This window comes from Manis javanica, chromosome X (assembly GCF_040802235.1).
Source record: "Manis javanica isolate MJ-LG chromosome X, MJ_LKY, whole genome shotgun sequence".
In the NCBI taxonomy this organism is placed as follows: Eukaryota; Metazoa; Chordata; class Mammalia; order Pholidota; family Manidae; genus Manis; species Manis javanica.
Genome location: NC_133174.1, coordinates 54,843,281 through 54,859,962, shown reverse-complemented (window position 1 = coordinate 54,859,962; position 16,682 = coordinate 54,843,281). Strand labels below are relative to the sequence as shown.

The 16,682-nt window shown below is 36.8% G+C and overlaps 1 protein-coding gene across 1 annotated transcript in view; it reads right to left on the bottom strand.

The window, feature by feature from the left end:
- The window catches only part of AR (androgen receptor), a 230,876-nt gene that overhangs the window by 107,926 nt on the left and 106,268 nt on the right, over nucleotides 1-16,682 (bottom strand). The window contains exon 2 of the mRNA XM_037017104.2: nucleotides 5,259-5,410. Coding sequence (XP_036872999.1) covers nucleotides 5,259-5,410 — 152 coding nt within the window. The remainder of the gene's footprint in view (nucleotides 1-5,258; nucleotides 5,411-16,682) is intronic.

Here is a 16,682-nt window from a genome sequence, read left to right as displayed (position 1 = left end):
CTGGCTGGTGTACTGTTACTTCTGGTCACTCTTTTAAGAATAGTTGTATTTGCTGTATTTTCAAGATATATGTGGTTTTGGGAGGAGATTTCCACCACACTACTTATGCCACCATCTTTTTCTCTCTCGTGAATTCTTAATATGGCTCCCAAATTGGGCACTAACAAGAGACCTGTGTGGGCATCAACTACAATGAGTTACAGAACTAACCTATTTATTCTGCAGGTCTATGGTCTAGTCCTTTTATGGGGCAAGAACCCCATATCACATTTGTCTATGTGAAAAGACAAAGAATTGTGGGGAAATACATGGCAGATCCATAACTCAGCTATTATACTGCCTATAAGGTGGAGTTTATCTGTAATACGTAGAACCAGACAGTCCCTAAAGCCCTTCCTCTGTATCATTAAGAGTATATGTGGCACGTAGCAAAATTCATTCATGTATATTTCAAAGTTATCCACATGTTTACAGTACAAAAGTCTAGAAAAATGTGTGCAATATTTTCAATTTCTCCTCTGGATATTACAAGGGGGAGTGATCTACCAGATCATCAGAAAACGTATCCTCATAGCATACCTAGATCTATTTATTTTTCCTCTATTTAGTAAAATATGCTCAGGATCTAGCAGACCTGGCATTCTGCACAAACAAAATGTGCAAAGTTTGGCCAATTCAGAACAATGTTTAAAGCAGATAATCTAGAAAATTACTAAAATACCAAGAGATTGCAGAATGAAATTTACCATGCAGATTTGCAAGCACAGGAGTGACCATCTAAAGTAGGAGTCAACAAACTATAGTCCACAAGCCAAATCCAGTGTGCCACTTGTTTTTATGTGGCTCAAGATCTGAGAATTATTTTTTAGATTTAAAATGGCTAAAAAATGTTTTACAAAAAGCAAAAGTGTTTAGTGACAGGTGAAAATTAAATGAAATTCAAATTTCAATGCCCACAAACTTTTATTGGAATAAAGCCACATCCATTAGTTTACATGTTTTCTAGGGCTACTTTCACACCACAAAGTCAGAGTGGAGTACTTGAGTCAGAGACCATATGGGCATAAAGCCTAAAGTATTTACTATCTAGTCCTTTAAAGAAAAAGTTTGCTGACCCTTATCTAAAATCTGGCTATAACATTTAAGAAAAACCAGAGACACATAACTTATGCAATCAGGATCACTCAACTCCTTGATCAAAGATAGCTGATCAAGGCTCTGTTGAAACTATAAGCATATCTTCTTAGTAGAGTTAATTTGCCCCTGGGAAATGTTACCCAAAACATCAGAGAATGAAAAGGACACTGATATATATTAAAAATTATCTGCAAGGCTTCCAACAAGAAGTAAAATTCAATGCCACATGCGTTGAGGTGGGGAAGAGTGGATTTAAAGGACAAAAGGAGTTCAATGAGGGTTCACTTAACATTTGTTCCCTCACAAAAACCTGAGGAGAGAGAGAATCAGAGCCATACTTATGTAAAATTTGCCAAGGATACTAAATTAGGATCTATTGTAAACATCAGTGAGAATGGTGTAATTCTTTGAGCTCAGTATGTAAACTACATTTTCAGTTTTATGATGTATACCAAACAGTGCTCCATGTGTACAAACAAATGGATGTACAGTCTCCAATGTTTTACTAGAAAATGCTTGAGAAATAGTAAATTCTTGAGCACATGATGAATTAATTAACTCTCTTTGAAACATGATGAGGTAGGATGGGGACACATATCCCAGTCTTCCAGGATGAGCAAATGGAAAAGAAAAGAAGTTATCCAGCCATGGTCACAATGCTGGGGGAAGAGGGAATCTCAGAATCCTCAGGTTTAACCCAGCCCATCCACAGTGTACTCTCTCAGCTGGCTCTATTCCTATATGATGATTTATTTTTTTAAGAGAATGGGAGCTAGGATTTACCATCTGATTGATAGGAAGACAAAACCAAAAGTGCATACAGGCATAAATGTGCATGTGTTTACAGAAATAATAATGATGATATTTATAATTTGTAGAATTGTCATAAAATGTCTAAGCTGGAAGGGCATTTAAAAATATCTAGTTTAACTCCCTTATTTTACAGACAGCGAAAATTTCTTATCCAAGGGTACACAACTAAAATGCCTCTGAGCTCTTAATCTTGTGTATGGGCATCACCTTCCTTTGACTCTCTGGCCTTTCAGATAGCGTCCAACATACACCTTCCTGTCACCTACCTGCTCATTCCCCCTACACCACCATCCAGCTCAAGCTTCCTCATGCTCCATGGACCATCCCCTCAGTTGCACATGTACACACACACACACACACACACACACACACTGTTTCGCTAAGTTTTCATCACCCAGATTTTAGTAATTTTACCTCAATGGCCTTGTACTATTATTTATTTAAAAATATTCAGATCCTTCCCTGACTAGCCTCATCCTCACCCCAAAACTCCCAACATTACTGACAATGAAAAAATGTGGGGTTCTCTCTTCCTCCTCAACAGGAAAACCTGGTTAGATTACAATAAACTCAGTGCTGAGCCATGCACCAATGACAGCATTAAAGTCTCATGCTTCATGAACTACCAAAGCCAGAAATGGATTTCTGTGTGACATGCCAGGCTTTTAAGTCTTGTACCTGTGCCCAGTCAAGAGATTTCTGAAACCATGAATAAAGTAGTAATCAACACTCAATCTGAATTAACTGACAATGACAAACAAATGAGAAAGAGAAAGATTTGTGCTCCCACTCTCTGACAGATAAAATTCTAAATTTCACCAAGGTAGATTCAGAATCACCTTCAGAAGACATTTGGGTCATAAAGGTGCATTGTAAAATTGGAGGTAAACACAAATCAATAAATGTTCTCTGTGGGTAAGAAGACAACCCCTTGCCAGATAAATTTCAGCCACCAAGCTTTACAGATGGGAGGAAAAAGAAAACAATAATTTGCTTTGCTTTGTTTTTTGTGTGTGTGTGTTTCTAAAATCATCCTCTTTTGTCCCTCAAAGGGCTCAGGACTGGAACCTGAGGTCCATAATACAAAGGAATCACAGAGCTCCATAGCTTTGCAAGAAATCCACTAGTTATTTTTGAAGCTGTCAAGAGCTTTTGGTCCCATGAGCTCACAAAGGTTCATTTTCTCATATAAAATATTACCAGGTTTCCCTAACTTAAGTGATTCTATAGTCTGGAGCATTTTGAGACCTTGCTGGATTTCCAAGCATTCTGTAAGTTGAGTAATTACCTCCTCCCACTCCTTTTTCCTTGGTCTTAAATAGCCTAAGATGTACGTCATGGCAGAGCTCCTCCCAGGAAGCTCTGCCAACTCCATTTCTGCCTGACTCCCTTTTTCAGCCCTAACTTCTGCAGAAAGCTCCCATGTGGAATACATAATGACAGCAAACTCTTTCCTTTTAAAATATGGTTGATCACGTTCCCTGTTTTCTAAAAACAACAATATCATGACCCAGATTTGTAAAACCCGAGGCAGTATGAAATACAATCTAATCTGAACTATTGAATTTGCTTGTTCACTTGGTTTTTTGAACTACTTTTCCCATCTGATATGGTTGCTATTACTGTGGTACTTGGGCTTACTGACATATTATCACTTACATGAATGGTCTAGTTCATACTCTGCTCTATATACAGAGCCTACTGGATGACAAGGTGTGAGGAAGTGGCAGGTTCTCACTGGGAGAGTTGGAGGTGATCTGAAGTCTTTGGAGCTGCTCCTCACTTCCTTTTCTGACAGCCGTCTTTCTGCAAGTACTCCTAAGGAAAGAAGGCACTGCTCTCTGTGTCTCTTTCCAAATTTCACAGGCCTAGGCCCTGGACCTCTAGTTTATCACAAGCAGTAGTAAAGGGCTACTTCAGAGTATGGGAGGAATATGCAGCATGTTTTTAGTAATATTAAGTGATAGTTTTTTCCTTGTTGCTTTGGGGACTGGGAGAAAATAAAATAACAGCTTGCCAATTTATAGGTATTCCTACTACCTGACCAAAATGATGAAAGGAGAAGCATTGTCACAATTGGCTATCAATGGGGAGACCTGTTAAAGACACCCATTTTCTACCTTTTTCTTAGATACCAATAACTCCGTGGTGCTGCTGCTGTCCTCTGGTGGTTGTCGTAACATCCCGGTGAAAGGTGTGGTCTATATACTTGCCACTTTTAAGACTGTCCTCAGGGTTGGTAGCCCTTATATAAGGAAAAAATGTGCATTTTGGTTCTGATTTGTAACTCAGCATGTCTAGATCAGTGAGAGGGAAGAAAAGGGTCTTGGCAGGAAGTACATCCTTTTTGGAAATTGGGGACAGGAGTAGATACGGGTGTGCTCCCAGAGCAGTATCTCTGTCTAGAGGTTGTTAATCAGTGTCCCTTTGAGAAGGCAGTTCTTAGTACAGGATGGGAAGTGCAGTGGATTAATAGGAGGTGTAAGTCCAGAGTAACTGGGAAAAAGGGAGGCATTAACTTACATAGGAGGTCTGGAAATAGGAGTTCCAGTGGTAGGATGTAGACTGAGCATCTCTGGGGGTTGAGCAGACATGAATTGTTGTAAGCTATATCGGACTAATGACCTAGGGTTTAGCCCACATAGCTAAGAAAAAGATAAAACTGAGCTTGGGGTTCTGGACAAATAGATGGAACATGGGAAGATATCTATCTATACAGGAGAATAAAAATGTTTCATTACTCTGGGTCCTCACTTACTTAGAAACTATTAATGCAAAGAGGCCCCAAGGGGGCAGCAGGAAGGAGCAGGTGCATAGACTGATGGTCTGCTGATCAGCAAGAACACTCTTTTCTGGGGCTAAGGCCAGGAACTCTTCACTAAGGAACAGTCTTTTATTCACCACAAAGAACAGGCTAGGGACTCAGTTGGGGTTACTCTACTTCTAACTTCTCTAATAAGTACCATTTCCCTGCCCACCCCCCTGACTAGTTATCAGAGTGGAACAGAAGCAGGGGAAACATTAAATCTTCAAATCATTAATTTTTCTTTCATTCCTAAGGCCCACCAAGCCTCAAGCACCAGCTGGGATACCTTCATTGCCTACATTGCCTGTCCTACTAAAGCTGCTGAAGCCAGGGAACCAGCAAGTATGAAAACTTGCTTCTTTAGGCTCTTAGGCTCTTTGAGAGGGCCCTGCTGGTGACCTTGTCCCTGAGATGATAAAATCCCAGGCTCTGGATGATTGGTGTCCCTCTCTACAAGATAAAGGAAAAAGAGAAATAGAAGTGAGTCTGCAAAACCCTTTACCTTCAGCAGCTCTTTTAAAGAAGACTTTGCAGCTTCCACAAGTGAGAGCTCCATAGTGACAGCCAGAAGCTTCATCCCCACAGATCAGGCAGGTCTTCTGGGGTGGGAAGTAATAGTCAATGGGCAGAACATGCTCCCTGGCAGTCTCCAAACTGGAAAGACACAAGAGAAACAATGCAACACAAATCAATGTTTGGCAGAAATAGGAAGATGTTTAAGGTCTTTAGAGAAACTGCATGCATAAATTATTATTATTCATTGCTTAATTGAGTTAATGTGAAACAAAATTTTCCTGGGACATCTTATAGCAATGTTTGTAGGAATTCCTGCCATGTGGACAGACCCTTTTTGGATCCTGTAAGGGTTTAGAGAAGTTCTCTGGATCAGCCAATCTCATGCGCTATGTCTACATGAGGGAAGGATGAAGGCAGAAATCTTAGGTTTAGGTATCTAACTTAAGGTAGGTGGTGGTCAGGTTAAAAGTTTCAGAGCAATTAAATGGTATGAACTCAACCCTATGACCTTACCTTATCCAAAGGGAGACCTATGACTAAAGCAGACTGCACGTAAAAACAGTTTAATGTGCTTTGTTCTGGTTCTGTGAGCCTCACTCTCATCTGTAGGAATAATACCACACATCCTACTGAGCCACTGTTGTGAGTCATGGTACAAATTGATAAAGGCGCTTGAAATGAATACACATAAGTGAGAGGTCATGATAAGTATTTTCATACCAATTTTCTTTGGTCTCTTACAATTCCCTCACTTTCTTTAGAAGTCCCCCTAGATCACATGGACATCCCCCACTCCCAATCTATAACATAAAGTAGCAAAATTCCTATGTCTGAAGCTTTTGTTGAGAAAGCATGCACAATGATGCTGGGAATCTCTCAGGCTAACATGTTAACACTTGGGCATTAAAATACTCATAGGTTACTTGGGCTATGACAGAGCTTCAGAGGTCACCTCGTCTAAGTGCCTACTATCTCCAAGAAGATCTGTGTTTAAGTCTTTCCAGGTGAATGTGAAGAAGAGGATCAAAAAGCCAATCCTAAAACCTTAATTTTCTCATAGTATTTAATTCAAGTTAAACAAATGGAACATGGGTCTTACTACCAAAAGGTCAATTTTTTCTCTCCTATGCATATGTCTAAGTATTAAACAAAACTTGAATGATTTCCTGGGTTAATCTGTTTCATGTAGATGACAATTGCCCATATTCTCATCCACAGGTATGTAGTTGAATTTTTTTTTATTAGCACTTCTTCCTTACTAAGGAAGGAAGAAAAATAAGCCCTAATGGCAGCCTGTTTGCTGTGTTCGGTGATTTCAACACCACAAAACCACTCTGTGAGACAAATTTTTTTCTCATTATTACATCAGGTGAAGAAAATCAGACTCAGAGAAGAGAAGCTTAGGACTGAAACAAAGCCCAGGACTATCTGACTCCAAATCTAACACAGTTTCTGTTACCCTATTGTCTTCCCACTACTCGCCTTCACTTTTTACCCATGGGTCTTTGGTTATCATGCTCAGCACAGTCATCAGAATCCAAAAAACAAAACTAAACTGAACAAAAAAACATGAAAGGTTATCCTCCCCTCAATTCCCAGTTCACATCCCTGGCAGGGCAAAAAAGAGCAAAGAAAGCATTCATTCAGGATATACTTGAAAAGCACTTTATCTCTCAGACAAAAATATTAACCTATATTCAAATCCCAAGTACAACAGAAAGCACTCAAAAAGTTCTTCTGCTGATATGCAAACCTGGCAGTTGGCTTATGGTGGCCTATGTTTGCTCCCCACAGATCTTCCCTTTCCTACTTTAACTGGAAAGCCAAGCAGAACTCTGTCCACCAAACCCACTAGCAGTACAAGTTCCACAGGAAAATAGAACTCACTTTACATATAAAATTGGTCAAATGAGAAGAATGCCATTTCTTTGGCAAAGATATAATTCCTTTGGATAAAAATTATATCCCCATCCTCATTCATAAAACAAGAAAGAGCAAATGTGTTTTCTTTTGCAGTGCCTTTCTTCACCCTCTTTCCACATTTTTTTCTTCTGTAACTAATACAAACAGTTCAAATAAAATTAGAATAACACATATTTAGGCTTTTCATATACAACATCTCATTTAATCTTCCCAACAATCCTGTCAGGTAGTTCTGTATCATCCCTATATTGTAGTAGAAAAACTGATACTCAGGAAAAATAACTAAACTTGTTCAAGATCACTCAGCTAGTAAATCGAACTGCCAGGATTCCATCCTACATAAGTCTGACTCCAAAGTGTGCATTCATAGCCAATGACTAACCATGTTATAAAACGGAAGGTTGAGATTAGATAGATTATTCAACTCAACTCCTAGCAACTAGCCCTATGGACCAAACAGAGGGCTAGATGCTGGAGATAAGAGGACGATCAAGATACTATCCTTACCTCCAAGAAACTTACAATCTAAAAAGTACAGCATAGTCGGCAATACTGTAATAACTTTGTATAATGACAGATGATGATCACTTATCATGGTATGCATTTTGTAATGGATATTATTGTCAAATCACTACATTGTGCACTCAAAACCAATAGAATATTGTATAACAACTATTTTTTAGTAAAATAAGAAACTAGTAGAGAAGAAAGGCAGGAAGCAAGGGACTGTAAAATAACATAATAGATGATATAATTAAACAGAATGCAGATTGCTATAGACGAAGAGGCAACTCAAAGGTAGGAATTTTTTTAAAGGCATAAAGGTATAGGTAAATTAAATGATGATAATGACAATAATTATTACTATATGATTGCAAACTTAATATTAGATAAACAACATGGAAACCTGCACAAAGTAAATGAGATCCTTTTAAGAAGAGCATTTAAGAAATGGAAATTTTTATCCACACTAAAATTTAAAATATAGTTCAAATTGCTTAAAAGAAACTAATTAATCAGATTTATGATCAATGCTTAAAAACTGAAGAAAGTCATCAATATTTTGTTTATTAGGTACGAGTATAGTAAAATATACCTTGTATAAAAATGACTATAAAGGAAGACGAAGAAAAAATAATTAAGATGATTTTAGAATCTGAACTTTTCTTAGTTACAACTCTTATAAGAGGCCTGAGATGTCTCTGGACCTCACCAGGCTAGTCTCCCCCTACCTCTCTCCTCCTCTCTCCAGCAAAATACTTTTAACAGCATTTCCACTGACACTGGCCCAGGGTGGACAAAGAGGACATTGCAGCTCTGATTCTGAGCTGACTTTTGGCCTTTGGAAATAAAAATTCATACTAAAGTCCCTCTTCCAGGTTTATATCCTAGAGAAATTCATACACATTTGCACCAGGAGGCATGTGCAAAAAAGGTCACAGCAACTTTGTTTACAAAAGCAGAAATGATAAACATCCACTGACAGTAGAAAGGATAAATAATGTAGGGAAATCTCATAAGCTAGTGTTGTGTAATAGACATAACTCATAATAGCATACATACAACATGATTCCATTACAAACAGTTAAGAAAGAAGCAAAAATAAACAATATGTAATTTGGGGATACATGAAAACTCTAAAAATGCAAGGGAATAATAAAACCCAAATAGCCCAATATATAGATAGTGGTTACCTCTGAGTGGTGGCTGGGGCTATTGACATAAGGAAGGATGATACAAGTTGATTTATACATTCATTTAAAAATATTTATTAAGTACCTATTACACACCATGCACCAGTCTAGGCCCTGGGGTTTAGGTTAGTGAACAACAAAGAAAATGGTGTATATGTTGTTGTTCTTTAACTAGGGCTCATGAATGTTCATTTTTTAAATCATGCTATGTAACTAATTTATATGTTACACATATTCTTTTGTATGCAACAGCATATAATAAAAAAATGTAAAAGTAAAATCTTAGAAATTTCTAACCTTCTCCTAAATAATATCCTAACTGCAAGTACAGCAGGGGTTTGCTAAGTGTAGAGTTTGCATGTGGTGTTGTGTTTCTTCTCGCCTCTCCTGGGTTTGCACACACACTTATTATCCTCTCTGAAGCAAAAGTGCTGCTGTGTAGAATGAAAGTTTTCCAAACCAGAACACCACTTGCTATTCTCTAACAGGTTCACAATTAATTAAATAAAAGTGGATTACTAGAAGCTATAGGACTACAAATGCCAGCTCAACCATGGGGATGTTGGGTTCAGAAACCCTCAGGACCTAGCTATAATCTCAGTGTCTCTCTCTCCCATTAAAGGATACCTTAAAGGGTCTGACTAATTTAAGTATGTCACCCAATGACTGTGGAACCAGCAGGAAATGCAAAAGTCACAAATCACTTTTCCTTGTCTGGAAGAGAAATGTCAACTCAACAGGGCTTTGGAGCCAGCCACACCTTGGTTGTAATCCTGCCTACACTATTGAACCTTGGGCCTAGTCAGTAAGGTTCTCTGAGTTCTATTTGCCTTATCTGGAGAGTGGGGATACTTTCTACCCTAGAGGACTTCTGTAAGAATTACATTAAATAGCAGGTTAAGCCCTTCCCTCTGTGCTTGCCACAGGTAGCTGCATTTTAAGTCTAGCTTTTGTCTTACTATAAAAAAAGGGAACTGTACAAAATATATAAAAAACTCACATGCCTCAACACCCAAAAAGCAAATAACCTTATTAAAAAATGGGCACAGGATATGAACAGACAAATCTCCAAAGAAGAAATTCAGATGGCCAACAGGCACATGAAAAGATGCTCCACTTGGGAAATTATCAGGTAAATGCAAATTAAAACCACAGTGAGATATCACCTCACACCAGTTAAGATGGCCAACATAGAAAAGACTAGGAACAACAAATGCCAGCGAGGATGTGGAGAAAGGGGAACCCTCCTACAATGCTGGTGGGAATGTAAATTAGTTCAACCATTGTGAAAAGTAGTAGTATGGAGGTTCTTCAAAAAACTAAAAATAGAAATACCATTTGACCCAGGAATTCCACTTCTAGGAATTTGCTCTAAGAATGCAGCAGCCCAGTTTCAAAAAGACATATGCACCCCTATGTTTATCACATCACTATTTACAATAGCCAAGAAATGGAGGCATCCTAAGTGTTCATCAGTAGATGAAAGGGTAAAGAAGAGGTGGTACATATACACAATGGAATATTTTTCAGCCATAAGAAGAAAACAAATCCTACCATTTGCAGCAACATGAATGGAGCTAGAGGGTATTATGCTCAGTGAAATAAACCAAGTGAACAAAGACAAGTACCAAATGATTTCACTCATCTGTGGAGCATAAGAACAAAGCAAAAACTAAAGGAACAAAAAACAGCAGCAGACTCACAGAACCCAAGAATGGACTAACAGTTGCCAAAGGGAAAGGGACTGGGTGGAGTGGGTGGGAAGGGAGGGAGAAGGGGAATAAAGGGTATTACGATTAGCACACATAACATGGAGGGGGCACAGGGAAGGCGGTATAGCACAGAGAAGACACATAGTGACTTTATAGCATCTTACTATGCTGATGGACAGTGACTGTAATGGGGTATATGTTGGGGACTTGATAAAGGGGGGAATCTAATAACTACAGTGTTGTCCATGTGATTTTATATTAATGATACCAAAACAACAAAAAAAGGGAACTGTCTAATATCATTAAAATTAAAAAGACCATCCTTCTTGTCTATACAGTGTTTTTAGAAAAGGTAAATACAAGTGAAGAGAGAAGGAAGAAAAGGCTAGATGTGTAAACATGTATATTGTTCATACATACCACTGTACTTTTCAAACAATAGGAGATTTGGAAATCATCTAACATCTTTAGAGAGCATCATATTTTTTGTGATGTTTAGTAATTTAAAATATTTTTATTAATCACATTGTGGAATTTAATGGCAACTCTACATGCATTTTTATGATAAAAACCAGAAAGTTCAGTTATTCTTTCTTCACAGTTCCCTTGTACCTACTTCTTTGTGGGCACAAGGGATATTTTGGTAGAGAAATTGGCAAAGTTATGACATAAGACTGGTAGCTTCGTTTTCCCCTGCCAGCCTGAGATTTGAAATTTGATTACTGCCTTTCTAAGAGGATAGTCATGTTTTCTTTTAAAAGTACTACCCAGCTTTACTTCATAGTTCTCCAATTCTCTAGTGATGCCTTCTCTGCCACTTACTAACAGAATGATGAACAAGTCATTTTTCTTCAATTTCTTCTTGTGTAAAATGAGTAAATAAATATAGAACTCACAAGATTGCTATGAGGATTCAATGAGATTTTGGAAGCAAAATAGCCACACTGTTACTGGCACAGTGCTTAATAAATGCCCATTACTATAATAATCTCATGAGAAAATGGTAGGAAGGAGGTATGGGAGAAGACTGGGTTCTAAAAAGCCACCTCTCAGGTCGGTATCATTCTTACTTTGGAGATACACAAACTTAGATAAGGTAAATGACTGGTTTTGAGTTCAGATAGCTAGTAAGTGGCAAAGCTAGAATTCATACCTGGGACTATTTACTCCCAAATCTATTTTCTCCCTCTTTTCTAAATAGCCAAGGTCATATAATAGTCTATGTTACAGCTTGGTTTTAATTTAATTAGGTTTTTTAAACAGGTTTATTGGTATATAATTCAAGTACTATAAAATTCAACCATTTAGTCATACTCACATTTATTACCACAAACTAATTTTAGAACATTTTATTACCCTAAAAGAAATCCCATACCCATTATCAATCACTTCCCATTTCCTCCTCCTTTCATACCCTGGAAACACTAATTTAATTTGTCTCTAAATATTTGCCCATTATGGACATTTAATATAAATGGAAACATACAGTATGATCTTTGTGACTTTCTTCTTTCACTTAGCATAATGCTTTTAAGATTTATCCCCATTGATTAACCAGTTGGTGAATATTTGAGTTGTTTCCATTCTTTGGCTATTATGAATAATGCTGCAATGAACATTCATGTACAAGTTTTTGTGTGGACATATGTTTTCATTTGAATGTATGTATGTGTGTGTACACAATGAGATGGAATTGCTAGATCAAATGGTAACACTTTAAGAAACTTCCAGGCAGTTTTCCAAAGTGGCTGCACCATTTTACATTTTTACCAGCAATGTATAATGGCTCCAGTTTCTCCAATTTCAATCTATTTTTTTTCTGTCTTTTCTGCTATAGTCATCTTAGTGGATGTGAAGTGATATCAATTTTGGTCTTGATTTGCATTTCTCTAATGACTAATAGTGTTAAGCATTTTCCATTTGTATATCTTTTTTGGAGGAACATCTGTTGAAATGCTTTGCACATTTTAAAATTGGGTTGTATTTTTATCATTCATTTGTAAGAGTTCTTTATATATTCTATATTCAATGACCTTATCAGATATGTCATTTGTAAATATTTTTTTTCAGTCCATAGTTGGATTTTCACTTTCAGGATGGTATTGCTTGTAGCAGAAATATTTTCAAACTTGAACTCCAATTTATCAATTTTTTCTCTTGCTGCTTTGGTTTTATATCTAAGAAACAATAGCCTAACCCAAGGTCACAAAGATTTACTCCTATATTTTCTTCTGGAGATTTTTTGTCTTAGCTCCAGCATTTAGGTCTATGACATATTTGAGGTAATTTGTGTATATGGTGTAGAGAAGTGATCCAAATTCATTTGTTTGCTTGTAGATATCCAGTTGTCCCAGCACCATTTGTTGAAAAGACAATTATTTCTTCCATTAAATGGTTTCTGCACCATTGCAGAAAATAAATTAACCATAAAGGTAAAGGTTTATTTTGGAGCATTCAGTTGTAGTCCATTGGTCTATGTGTTTATCCTTTCGCCCGTACCACACAATCTTGATTACTGTAGTTTGATAACAGGAATTGTATTAGTTTTATTAAGGTTTGACATCAGGATTCCAATTTTGTTCTTCTCTCTCAAGACTGTTTTGGCTAACCTAGGTTCCTTACAGCTCAATACAAATTTTAGAGCCAGCATTTCAATTTCTGCTCAGAAGCCAGCTAGGACTTTGAAAGGGATTGTCTTTAATCTATGGGGATATTGCCATCTTAACAATATTACATCTTCTGATCAATGAATATGAAATGTTTTCCCATTTATTTATATCTTAAATTTCTTCCCATAATGTTTTATAGTTTTAAGTGTACACGTTTTTCACTCCTGTTAAATTTACTTGTAAGTATTCTGTTGTTTTTTATGATATTGAAAATGAATTTTGTCATTTTCAAACTGCTCATTGCTAATGAATAGAAATACAAATGATTTCTGAACATTAATCTTGTAGTCTTCAAACTTGCTGAACTCATTTATTAGTTCTAAGTTTATGTACTCTTTAGAATTTTCTATATACAAGATTATGTCATATGACAATAAAAATAGTTTTATTTCTTCCTTTCCAATCTGGACGCCTTTTACTTCTTTTTCCTTGTCTATGTGCCCTGGCTAGAACCTCTAATACAATGGTGAATAGTGAGAGCAGATATCTTTGTCTTATGCCTGATCTTACAGGGAAATCTTTAAGTCTTTCATTCTTAAGTATGATGTTAGCTGTGAGTTTTTCATAGATATCCATTATCAGTTTGAGTTAAGGTCCCTCCTATTCCTGATATGTTGAGTGTTTTAGCCAAGAAAGCAGAACAACCAAATACTAACTAAAGGCAAAAAATAAAATCAACTACCCACAAAAGCAGTCAAAGGAAACACAAAAGAGAACAAAATAAAACACCTAGAGTATAAGGAATGGAGGAGGAAGAATAAGAAGGGAGAGAAATAAAGAATCATCAGACTGTGTTTATAATAGCTCAATAAGCAAGTTAAGTTAGACAGTAAGATAGTAAAGAAGCTACCCTTGAACCTTTGGTAACCAAGAATATAAGCCTGCAATGGCAATAAATATACATCTTTCAAGAATCACCATAAATGTAAATGGACTGAATGCACCAATCAAAAGACACAGAGTAATAGAATGGATAAAAAAGCAAGATCTATCTACATGCTGCTTACAAGAGACTCACCTCAAACGCAAAGACATGCACAGACTAAATGTCAAGGGATGGAAAAATATATTTCATGCAAACAACAGGGAGAAAAAAGGAGGTGGTGCAGTACTAGTATCAGACAAAAGAGACTTCAAACAAAGAAAGTAACAAGAGATAAAGAATATTACATAATGATAAAGGGGATATATACAACAGGAGGACATAACCACTATAAATATATATGCACCCAACACAAGAGAAACAACATATGTGAAACAAGTACTAACAGAATTAAAGGAGGAAATAGAATGCAACGCAATCATTTTAGGAGACTTCAACACACCACCCACTCCAAAGGACAGATCCACCAGGCAGAAAATAAGTAAGGACACAGAGGCACTGAACAACACACTAGAAGAGATGGGCCTAATAGATATCCATAGAAATCTATACCCAAAAGCAACAGAACACACATCTTCTCAAGTGCACATGGAACATTCTCCAGAATGGACCATATACTAGGCCAAAAAAGGACCTCAGTAAATTCAAGAAGATTGAAATTTTACCAACCAACTTCTCAGACAACAAAGGTATAAAACTAGAAATAAATTGTACAAACAAAGCAAAAAGGTTTACAAACACATGGAGGCTTAACAACATGCTCCTAAATAATTAATGGATCAATGACCAAATTAAAATGGAGATCAAGCAATATATGCAAACAAATGACACCAACAACACAAAGCTCCAACTTCTGTGGCACACAGCAAAGGCAGTTCTAAGAGGAAAGTATATAGCAATGCAGGCCTAATTAAGGAAGGAAGAACAATCCCAAATGAATAGTCTAAAGTAAAAATTATTGAAACTGGAAAAAAAGAACAAATGAGGCCCAAAGTCAGCAGAAGGAGGGACACAATAAAGATCAGAGAAGAAATAAATAAAATTGAGAAGAATAAAACAATAGAAAAAATCAATGAAACCAAGAGCAGGTTCTTTGAGAAAATAAACAAAATAGGTAAGCCTCTACCCACACTTATTCAGAGAAAAAGAGAATCAACACACATCAACAAAATCAGAAACAAGAAAGGAAAAATCATGACAGACCCAACAGAAATACAAAGAATTATTAGAGAATACTATGAAAACCTATATGCTAACAAGCTGAAAAACTTAGAAGCAATGGACAACTTCCTAGATAGATAACACCTTCCAAGATTGACCAAGGAACAAACAGAAAATTTAAACAGACCCATTACCCGCAACAAAATTGAAGCGGTAATAAAAAAAAATACCCAAAAGCAAAACCCTCAGGCCAGACGGATTTACCGCAGAATATTATCAGACATACAGAGAAGACATAATACCCATTCTCTTTAAACTTTTCCAAAAAATAGAAGAGGAGGGAATACTCCCAAACCATTTCTATGAAGCCAGCATCACCCTAATACAACGACCAGGCAAAGACTCCACCAAGAAAGAAAATTACAGACCAATATCCCTGATGAACAAAGATGCAAAAATACTCAACAAAATATTAGAAAACGGAATTCAAAAATACATTAAGAGGATTGTACCCCATGACCAAGAGGGATTCATCCCAGGGATGCAAGGATGGTACAACATTCGAAAATCCATCAACATTATCCACCACACCAACAAAAAGATGGACAAAAGCCACATGATCATCTCCATAGATGCTGAAAAAGCATTTGACAAAATTCAACATCCATTCATGATAAAAACTCTCAACAAAATGGGTATAAAGGGCAAGTACCTCAACATAATAAAGGACATATATGATAAACCCACAGCCAACATCATACTGAACAGCAAGAAGCTGAAAGCTTTTCCTCTAAGATCGGGAACAAGACAGGGATGCCCACTCTCCCCACTGTTATTCAACAAACTAATGGAGGTTCTAGCAATGGCAATTAGACAAAACAAAGAAATACAAGGAATCCAGATTGGTAAAAAAAAGAAGTTAAACTGTAACTATTTGCAGATGACATGATATTGTACATAAAAAACCTTAAAGACTCCACTCCAAAATTACTAAAACTAATATTGGAATTCAGCAAAGTTGTAGGGTACAAAATTAATACACAGAAATATGTGGCTTTCCTATACACTAACAATTAACTAATAGAAAGAGAAATCAGGAAAACAATTCCATTCACAATAGCATCAAAAAGAATAAAATACCTAGGAATAAACCTAACCAAGGAAGTGGAAAACCTATACCCTGTAAACTACAAGACACTCTTATGAGAAATTAAAGAGGACACTAATCAATGGAAACTCATTCCATGCTCTTTGTTAGGAAGAATTAATATCGTCAAAATGGCCATCCTGCCCAAAGCAATCTACAGATTCAATGTAATCCCAAACAATTCCTAACAGCATTCTTTAACAAACTGGAACAAATAGTTC